Raw genomic sequence first — 10,382 nt, forward strand, 5'->3', positions numbered from 1 at the left:
AAATAGTATATGGCATTGGTGTCAATGTGGTCCATTTAAGATTTTACTGTTGGTTTTGACTGTAGAGAGCGGGCAATTTGTCATTTCTGTCCATATCCTCGAGGAAATTTTGCTGTCCAGAAAATGCATTAATTAATTAAGTTTGTGCAGAAAAAACTCAAACAGACAAAGGAAGGAAGCCACTCTTTTTCCACTCTGATTGAGATGCCACTCTGATTGGTTGCTTCCTCCCTCCTCTTCCACAGAATAAAGAAGCTAGTCTCGTTCTGCATATTATGGAAACCACAAGTTCTTTCAGAAACAAAACTTTCTAGAGACCACTCCATTTTCCCTGCTGTCCAGGCAGTACATACATAAGGGATAATTCACAACAAGGATGGAAAGCATTCCATAAATAAAGAAAAGGCCATCTTCTATCTCGCTCTAGAAGCATAGCTGTAGCTGGCTTGAGTACTCATCATCATCATCATCATCATCATCCCAAAGAACTAGAAGAGAAGAAGAAGAAGATGCAGGACTGGAGTCCGGTGCTCATCTCCTTCATGCTCTTCATCCTTCTGTCCCCAGGGCTTGTCTTTCAGATCCCTGGCAAATCACGGACGATCGAGTGCGGCAAATTCCACACCAGTGTCGTCTCCATCCTCATCCACACCATCATCTTCTTCGCCCTTGATGCCTTCTTCCTCGTTGTCGTTGGCGTCCGCATCGAGTTCGGCTCCTCATCATGAGTAGTAGAGTACTCTGCTTCATCCTGTTCTAGCTGTTCCTTTTGCTCTTTCTGTCTGTTTGGTTCTTGCTGCTTGTTAATTAGTTTGCCTGGGCTCAATCATTGCTGACCTGGGATATGTTACATATGTTGGGATCATGTGAAATTTATATTCTTGAGATTTATATGTTGGGATCATGTGAAATTTACTGTGTATCTCTGGGATCATGCTTTTTTGATAATTTTGCTATGCAACTTTATTTAGTTCTTCGCCTTGTCTATATGTCCTTTGAGAAGTTGCGGCAAATCGATGCCTCAACTCAGTAGAACAAAGGAGAAGAAGCTAGAACACACACAATTTGTGTGGTGGGTATATGACCTTAGTTGTTGCATCCGTATATTCTTTTTCGTTAGTTTCATTATGTTATCCTATACCACAATTTTTTCTTGATGGAAAGCGAAATATGCAACATGAGCACAAACCCAAAAACTTGAGATTGGGCGCATGCCTTATTCACATCATCATCCTACTTATGGCTCTGGCTAGCGCTAGTTCAACAATGGATGCCCGAATAACCTAGTTGATCAGTGCATGCGAATTACATTTACAGCTCCTATGTTCCCCCACTGCACCACGTTCAATCTTCAGGTTGGATCTATTCAGGATTTCTTGCTGAATTTCTGAATTTGGATAATTCAGATGCATGCATGGATTAATCAAAGGTGGGCAGCTGATCCTCCATCTAATTCGGAACTACTCCCTCCGTCCCACAATATAACATGTTTTTGCTGTTGCAGCTAAGTCTCTCAGCCCCTATTTCACCTCAAGTTGCTTCTCACAACACGGTCCGACGTTTTCTTCTCTATATTTCTCTTGACATAAAGCAAATATGCATACATCTATTAAATACACACATGCACGCACTAACCGGCCATGGCACTCGGTCACTGACAGCACAACTCCATGCACTAAGTCACGCCACCAGCGCAACTAACTCCACGCATGCGCCGTAACAAACCACTACTTACTTGCCCGGTCTCTGTGCACCGCTTCTCACTGCTACGCCAGCTTCGCCCGGTACAGGCCTCCTGCCATGCATGATCTTTCTTGAATGAAACCAGCGGCTCACACACATCTCACGTATTTCTGCACACACTACACATACTGTAGCTACATGTAGAACTAAAATGAAAATACGGATACAAAATATCAAGATTAAATCCAACATTTGCTAGCTATGTTAGCTTGCAAAAACGTCTTATATTATTGGACGGAGGGAGTAGTTAAGAACAACCTTCGTTAGAAAAGAGAGCATTGAGCATTTGCCTGCTAGTTGACCTCACCAGTTACCGCTCACACACAAAGTAGAAAAGTTATATGTTCTTCCATTATCTAGAGAACAAATATCCTCACTCTCACCGTCTCTGCATGTCTGTCATCAGCAAACTAAATAACAATAAGTTAAATGGTTCAACTTCTTGTTGGATTAGAATCTTGACGAGTGGTGTCATGCTCTACCAATGCCATGTTCTCTTATCACCTTAGGAAACACAACAAAGTTCGTTCCAGAAAAAAAAAACTCAAGCTTTACTAATCTTGTCTATCTCAAGCCACAGAAGACCACATACTTAGCTCTACACAACCGTACAAAGTTCCATACGCCGGCCGCAATAAAGAATAAAACCTTGATAAGGGTTTGGCATGTAAAGTGAAAAAGGCAAGTCATTTTCCCCTCAAAAAGTAAGGTGAGTAAGATATATCAAGTACCATGCTTTCCTGACACTCATATGATCTTTTGCACAACTAGCCAGGCAACTTTGATGATCGATCCCATATTAAACTTGTGGGTAGTGCAACATAATAGAGCATACAAAATGATCCGTTTCAGAAGCATCCAAAACATTGAGGAATGCAAAATGAAAAGATTTTTTGACGAATGGAATTTCATTCAATCTTCGCATCAAGGTGGTACAACCACAGCGAGTGCAAACCCAGCATTTGCATGTCCACTGCTCAATGCGCCAGAAAAAAACACGAAATCAATTGCGAATGCAAAGAAAGGAAGAGATAATGCCATCGCGGCCATTAATTAAGAGTGACATCAAGTTTTCTTTTTTGAAACCAGATTCTATAGTGTGATATTCATTAATTAAGAAGAGAATTGTCCTAACAATTACCGGAAAACCAGGCTAAAGCCGTTATAACACGCCCCCAAAATGCTGGGCATCACACAAACACGACACAAACATCAATGCCAAGTAGCAGTAGTCATGACCAATTGACCATCACAACCGTTCCTCATCCTTGCCCTCCTTGCTATCGTGGCAGCCAACACCAATGAACAGCTAGAGATGGGTCGTATCAAAGGCAGTGAAAGCGTTTCATGCATTTCATCTTGCTGGGAAAGGCCAAACAAGGAATGGACATGAAAGAAAGCATTCTCTAAGTTCGAATACTTAAATCCATAAATCAGCCAAGTCAAGGCCTCGAATGGTCAACAAATGGGATGTCAGCAGACTTGGATGGGTCGTGCATTCAGGAACAAAGGGCGAAGAGAGTGACATACAGTTGGTTTTGCTTGGTAACTATATGCATCTCTTTTTTCTATTTTCTTATTCTTGTCGTTTTTATCCATGCAGAGAAACCTGTCTCAATCGTTTTATCGTATTGTTTAAATTCGTGATATGATAAATAATTGAATATAGAACTAATCACATGCCTTCATAGATCGGCCTAACTGATGGGGGAGCCTGTCGACATCATGCAACAAACAAAAAGCCATACTGCTGATACACTTGGTCCATCCAACATGCATGCATGAACAAAACAAGAACACACCAGTATGTATACGATTTTTTCTTCTTATCTTGAAGAAATTATTCGTCCATATATGTTTGTGTGTCCACTGTGTCATTCGAATGGTCGTAGCAAATCAATTGAATTGTCCATGTCACCGACGAGCTAGCTAGCATAGTACTGTCTTTGTGTGTGTGTGTGTGTGTGTGTGTGTGTGTGTGTGTGACTTTAGGTGTTTGCGTCTCCTCTACATACACTGTTTTCCATGTACTATCTTTCCCGTCGGTAACAATAATCGGTGTTTTTTTCCTTTATTATCTTTGATGATATTATATCCATGCGTATGTATGTATATCCACTGTGTCCTTTGAAATGGTCGCAGCAAATCAATTGAATTGTCAATGTCATGGACCGCTAGCTACCATATTGTTTGTGTGTGTGTGTGTGTGGGGGGGGGGGGGGGGGGTTAGGTGTTGCCTCTACACAATTAAGCACTTGCCTTGTGGTAAATTGACCTCAGCACTCACTCTCACAGAGGAAAAAGTGGGAGGTGTCCAGCCAGAGACACCTCGCTCACACCCTCTCACTGTCCACATGTCTGTTAACAACAAGCTCATTAAAAACAAGTGAAATCACTCTTCTCGTTCTCCTTGCTGCTAATCACAATCCTCATTTTCTTAAAAAAAAGGAAAGAAAGTTCCATGCATAGTATTAAACAAGTGAAATTTTAAGAAGTTTTCATTCTTGAAGTTGGTTGTTCTCTTTACTGATGCCCTAGTGCTTGCTGTTGTTGATGTTGAAATCACCTACTAGCTACCTAATCATAATTAGGAATTGAATAAACACATCCATGGAGTTAATTAACGGTATGCTAAAAAACCGTTGATCTGCCTAATTGAATGGGAAAAACATGTCTCGACCATTGCAATAGCATCAACAAAAGGCATGTCAATACACTTGGGCGGGTATTGCATTCAGGGACAATGGGCGAAGAGAGCGACATACAGTTGATTTTGCTTGGTAACTATATTTGTTTCTTTTTTTAGGACCCTGATAAGTGCCACACGTCAGGTACGTGCACATGGCAACTTAGAACATTTTTTATCTAAACTTTAGTTACACGAGTATGGAAACTTTAGTTGACAAGCATGACAACTTTTGTGCTTTCGTTTATTTTTGACAGAAACTTGCCATGTATCACTGCAATTTGTCATCCTTGCCTAACTGAAATTTACATCAAAAAACGTCAGGGTTGGAGTGCCACGCACCTGAAGTGTGGCACTTATCATTTAGGTTTTTTTTTATTTTGTTATCCTTGTCGTTTTTATCCATGCGAGAAACTTGTCTCAAGCGTTTAATCGTATAATTTAAATCCGGGATACAATAAATAATTGAATATTGGACTAAGCACATGCCTGAATTGTGAAGTTCATATATCGGCCTAACAGAATGGGGGAGCCTGTCGCCATCATGCAGCAAACAAAAGCCATACTGCTGATACACTTGGTCCATCGACATGCATGCATGAACAAAAGAAAAACACACCACTATGTATACAGTTTTTTCTTCTCATTTGGAGAAATTATTCGTTCATATATGTTTGTGTGTCCGCTGTGTCATTCCAATGGTTGTAGCAAATCAATTGAATTGTCCATGTCATGGACCAGCTAGCTAGCATAGTATTGTTTTTGTGTGTGTGACTTTAGGTGTTGCGTCTCCTCTACATACATTGTTTTCCACGTACTATCTTTCCCGTCGGTAACAATCATCGATGCTTTTTCCTTTATTATCTTTGATGATATTATATCCATGCGTATATATGTATATCCACTGTGTCCTTTGAAATGGTTACAGCAAATCAATGGAATTGTCAATGTCATGGACCGCTGGCTACCATGTTGTTTGTGTGTGTGTGTGTGTGTGTGTGTGTGTGGCTTTAGGTGTTGCGTATCCTCTACACAATTAAGCACTTGCCTTGTGGCAAATTGACCTCAGCACTCACTCTCACAGAGGAAAAAGTGGGAGGTGTCCAGCCAGAGACACCTCGCTCTCACCCTCTCACTGTCCACATGTCTGGTAACAACAAGCTCATTAAAAATAAGTGAAATCACTCTTCTCGTTCTCCTTGCTGTTAATCCCGTGTTGAAATCACTTAACTAGATAGCTAATCATAATCCTCATTTTCTTTAAAAAAGGAAAGAAAGTCCCATGCATGGCATTAAACAAGTGAAATTTTAAGAAGTTCTCTTTCTTGAAGTTGGTTGTTATCTTTGCTGATGCCCTAGTGCTTGCTGTTGTTGATGTTGAAATGACCTACTTAGCTACCTAATCATAATTAGGAATTGAATAAACACATCCACGGAGTTAATTAACGGTATGCTAAAAAACCGTTGATCTGCCTAATTGAATGGGAAAAACATGTCTCGACCATTGCAATAGCATCAACAAAAGGCATGTCAATACACTTGGGCGGGTATTGCATTCAGGGACAATGGGCGAAGAGAGCGACATACAGTTGATTTTGCTTGGTAACTATATTTGTTTCCCTTTTTTAGGACCCTGATAAGTGCACATGGAAACTTCGAACATTTTCGGTGGCAAGTTTTGTTACACGAGTATGGAAACTTTAGTTGACAAGCATGACAACTTTCGTGCTTCAGTTTATTTTTGACAGAAACTTATCATGTGTCACTGCAATTTGTCATCCTTGCGTGACTGCAATTTCGACCAAAAAAACGTCAGGGCCGGAGTGCCACGCACCTGAAGTGTGGCACTTATCATTTAGGTTTTTCTATTTTGTTATCTTTGTCGTTTTTATCCATGCAGAGAAACCTGTCTCAAGCTTTTAATCGTATAATTTAAATCCAGGATACGATAAATAATCAAATTTTGGACTAAGCACATGCCTGAATTGTGAAGTTAAAAATTGGCCTAACAGAATGGGGCAGCCTGTCACCATCATGCAGGAAACAAAAGCCATACTACTGATACACTTGGTCCATCCAACATGCATGCATGAACAAAAGAAAAACACACCGGTATGTATACAGTTTTTTCTTCTTATCTGTAGAAATCATTCGTTCATATATGTTTGTGTGTCCACTGTGCCATTCGAATGGTTGTAGCAATCAATTGAATTGTCCATGTCATGGACCAGCTAGCTAGCATAGTATTGTTTTTGTGTGTGTGACTTTAGGTGTTGCGTCTCTTCTACGTACATTGTTTTCCGTGTATTACCTTTCCCGTCAGTAACAATCATCGGTGGTTTTTCCTTTATTATCCTTGATGATATTATCCATGTGTATATATGTATATCCACTGTGTCCTTTGAAATGGTTACAGCAAATCAATTGAATTGTCATTCTCATGGACCACTAGCTACCATTTTGTTTGTTTGTGTGTGTGTAGCTTTAGGTGTTGCGTATCCTCTACACAACTGAGCATTTGCCTTGTGGCAAATTGACCTCAGCACTCACTCTCACAGAGGAAAAGTGTGAGGTGTCCAACCAGAGACCCGTCGCTCTCACGCTCTCACTGTCCGCCTGCCTGCCTGCCTGTTAACAGCAAGCTCATTAAAAACAAGTGAAATCACTCTTCTTCTCCTCCTTCCTGCTGTTAACCTTGTGAAATCACCTAACTAGGTAGCTAACCATAATCCTCATTTTCTCAAAAAGAATTAAAGAAAGCCCCATGCATGGAGTCAAACAAGTCGAATTTTAAGAAGTTTTCTTTCTTCAAGTTGTTGTTCTCTTTACCGATGCCCTAGTTGTTGCTGTTACTGATGTTGACATCACCTACTTAGCTACCTGATCATAATTAAGAATTAAACAACGACATCCATGGAGTTAATAGTATGCTAAAAAAACGTTGATCTGCCTAGCTGAATGAGAAAAATATGTCTCGATCATAGCATCAACAAAAGTCATGTGAAGATACTTGGGTGGATCATGCATTCAGGAACAAAAGGAGTAGAGCTTGCTTGATAAATTTTATTTTTGCCTTCTTATCATGGTCAATTTTATCGGTGCAGAGAAAGGCTAATTATCAAGGAGCCGCGGCAGGAAAGAAAGTGTTTCATAGATGAATTCAGGAGTGAGTATGGCTGAATTGTGTAAACCGTAGATCGGCCTAACTGAATGGGGGAACCTGTCTCCATCATGCATAAAACAAAATCCATACTGCCATTTCGATGCACTTGGATATAATTAAGGAGCACAAACTGATATGCAGCTGATCTTGCTTGGTAACTCTTGCAAGTGTTCTTTTTCTTGTTATCGCCGACAATATATTCATCCATGCATATAATGTACTCCCTCCGTTTCTAAATATAAGTCCTTTTAGAGATTTCAATACGGAATATATACGGATGTGTATAGACATATTTTACAATGTAGATTCACTCATTTTGCTCCGCATATAGTCCGTGTTTGAGCCTCTACAAAGGCTTATATTGAGGAATGGAGGGAGTATATCCACTGTGTCCTTTGAGATGGTTGCAGCAAATTAGTGGAGTTGTCATGTCAATATGCCATGCCATGGACCAGCTAGCTAGCTAGCATATTGTTTTTGTGTGTGTGGCTTTAGGTGTTGCGTATCATCTACACACACATTTTCCTCTCCTCCTTTTCCTCCTTTCGCCCTCTTCCACTTGTTCTTGCTCGATGGAAAGCGATGTTTCAGGCACAGGCAGAAACACACGAGAGATCATCATCATCTTCATGTAGCTTCCTGAAGGTTAATCGCAATTACATCTCCCGTATTGGTTCCACTGGATTGTATTCTAGATTAAGGTACGATACGCTGGAATAGATAAGAAAAGTTCAGGACAAGTCGTTGTCAGTTAGGAGGAGCTAGCTGGTCACGCAATGAGCATTGCCAGTTGACCTCAGCACTCACTCTCATGGAGGACAGGACGAGAGTGAGAGGTGTCCAGCCAGAGAGACCTCACTCTCACACTCACTGTCCACCTGCCTGCCCTGCCTGCCTGTCTGTTATCAACAAGCTCATTAAAAAAAAAGAAAAATTGCGGTTGTTGTCCTCCTTGGTGTTGTTGTGGCGTTGAAATCACCTAGATATAGCTAGCTAATAATAATTGTTTGAACTCCCCATCCATGCAGTTAAACAAGTGAAATTTAAAGAAGTTCTTTTTTTGACGTTGTTCTCCTTCTCTTGTTGTTGTCGAAATCACCTACTTAAGTACCTAATTATAAATGGTCAAAGAAAAATACACAAACCTTCCTGCCAAGTTAGGGTTTCTTTTTCACTTTCGTGACTCCGGCGGCTAGGGCACTCATTCCCTTCAGGCTTCGCCGGTGAGCCCATGGATCCACCTCCCCTCTGCCTGCCGCTCAGGCGGCCGTGGTGAGGGAGGGGGATCTCGGTGTCTCGACTTCGGCTAGTAGTTTAGGTTATGGTTTTTTTCTCTCGCATGGTGGTGGTTCATTTCGAGTTGGTCTTCCAGACTTTGATTCTCATCAAGTTTGTTCATGGGGATGGATTCGATGGAGCTCCGGTGTAGATTCCTGATGTCTCCTCGGTGCGATGAGGTTAGGGTTTCTCATTGTTTGTGTGCGACGATTAGATATTTTAGATCTATTCAAGGGTTCAATGGCGATGATTCCAGCTCTAGTACGCCGCATCTTAGGGGCACGTGCACAAACACTTTCCAACTGTCATCTACGAACTCAAACCGGCTTAGGTAGGGGAGCGTCAACAGCTGCGCATAGACGGCCACTTCGGTGGTGCTCGATTTAATTTTTATTATGTATATAGGATGCTTTGCCCTTTTCACGAACCTTTGTAAAAGATCTAGGTCCTTTTTCGCAAAAAGGACTACCTTATCATAAGATTTGAATAAAATATTTTCATGCATGGAGCTGTTGACAGTATATAATTATTTAGAAAAAAAATATTTTCTTTTCTGAAGCGCAAGTGCAAAAGGCGTGACTAGAAAATACAGGTGCAAAAGGTGTGACTAGAAAATGAGCGATGTGGTCGTAGGCGGTAGGGAAAGCGAGACGTCACCAACCGAGTGGGAATGGCGATGAAAGGGAGCCCTCACGCCTTTCCCTCCACAATCACACCATCCTCCTGCCCCTGCTCCTGCTCTGCTCTGCTCCATTGCCTTGCTTTCTCTGCCTGCCTCGAGGAGCTAGCTAGAAAGCGAGAAAGAAACCCGCCGGCGTCGGAGAAGAGGAAGGGGAGGGAGAGGGAGGATGTCCGACTGGGGGCCGGTGGTGATCGCGGTGGTGCTGTTCGTGCTGCTGTCGCCGGGGCTGCTGCTGCAGCTGCCCGGGAAGCACCACTTCGTGGAGTTCGGCAACATGCACACCAGCGCCATGGCCATCCTCGTCCACGCCATCATCTACTTCGCCCTCATCGCGCTCTTCGTCATCGTCATCGGCGTGCACATCACCACTGACTAGACACCGGCTGAGCTCCATCACCCCGGCCGGCCAGCTCCAATTAAGCTGCTCTTCCTTTTTCTTTTTTTCATCCATCTGACTCCCGCCTCTCTGTTTTGTTTTGCTCTGGTCTTGCTGCTTGCAAGTACTTGTAGTAGTGTATGTGATCAGGTTTGTTTGTTGTCCTTGGTAATTAAACTCGCGCGTATGTAGCTGCCTGATTAATAAAGAGATGTGTACTTAATTTTCCATGGGAGTGGCACAAACAAGTTATTTAATCGTCTGAAGCTCTAGATTAACTGGTAGATGTGTATATATATAATAAGGTTCCCATTTTTCTTGCAAGGCAACTACCTTCTTTTCAGCTACTCCTACAACGCGCATGAAATTTCAACCACCCCTCCAGCATTCCCTTCTGATATCCACAGTATGGATTGATTACAATCAGTAGTTGCCCATGTGCATTCTTGGATTC

The 10,382-nt window shown here is 41.8% G+C and overlaps 2 protein-coding genes across 2 annotated transcripts; both read left to right on the plus strand.

Moving 5' to 3' along the window:
• The first annotated feature begins 292 nt into the window (after window positions 1-292).
• LOC125528644 (uncharacterized) lies at window positions 293-891 on the plus strand. Its single transcript, XM_048693084.2, has one exon. The coding sequence runs from the start codon at window positions 510-512 to the stop codon at window positions 726-728; it is 219 nt and encodes a 72-aa protein (XP_048549041.1). The 5' UTR covers window positions 293-509; the 3' UTR covers window positions 729-891.
• Window positions 892-9,562: 8,671 nt separating this feature from the next.
• LOC125528643 (uncharacterized) lies at window positions 9,563-10,156 on the plus strand. The gene has a single exon (XM_048693083.2). The coding sequence runs from the start codon at window positions 9,719-9,721 to the stop codon at window positions 9,926-9,928; it is 210 nt and encodes a 69-aa protein (XP_048549040.1). The 5' UTR covers window positions 9,563-9,718; the 3' UTR covers window positions 9,929-10,156.
• Window positions 10,157-10,382: the final 226 nt, after the last annotated feature.

Source organism: Triticum urartu, chromosome 1A (assembly GCF_056163025.1).
Source record: "Triticum urartu cultivar PI428250 chromosome 1A, HENAU_Tu73, whole genome shotgun sequence".
Lineage (NCBI taxonomy): Eukaryota > Viridiplantae > Streptophyta > Magnoliopsida > Poales > Poaceae > Triticum > Triticum urartu.

Bases quoted from the DNA above. Each gene is read 5' to 3' on its own strand.
- LOC125528643 (XM_048693083.2), top strand. From the start codon at position 9,719: ATGTCCGACTGGGGGCCGGTGGTGATCGCGGTGGTGCTGTTCGTGCTG.
- LOC125528644 (XM_048693084.2), top strand. From the start codon at position 510: ATGCAGGACTGGAGTCCGGTGCTCATCTCCTTCATGCTCTTCATCCTT.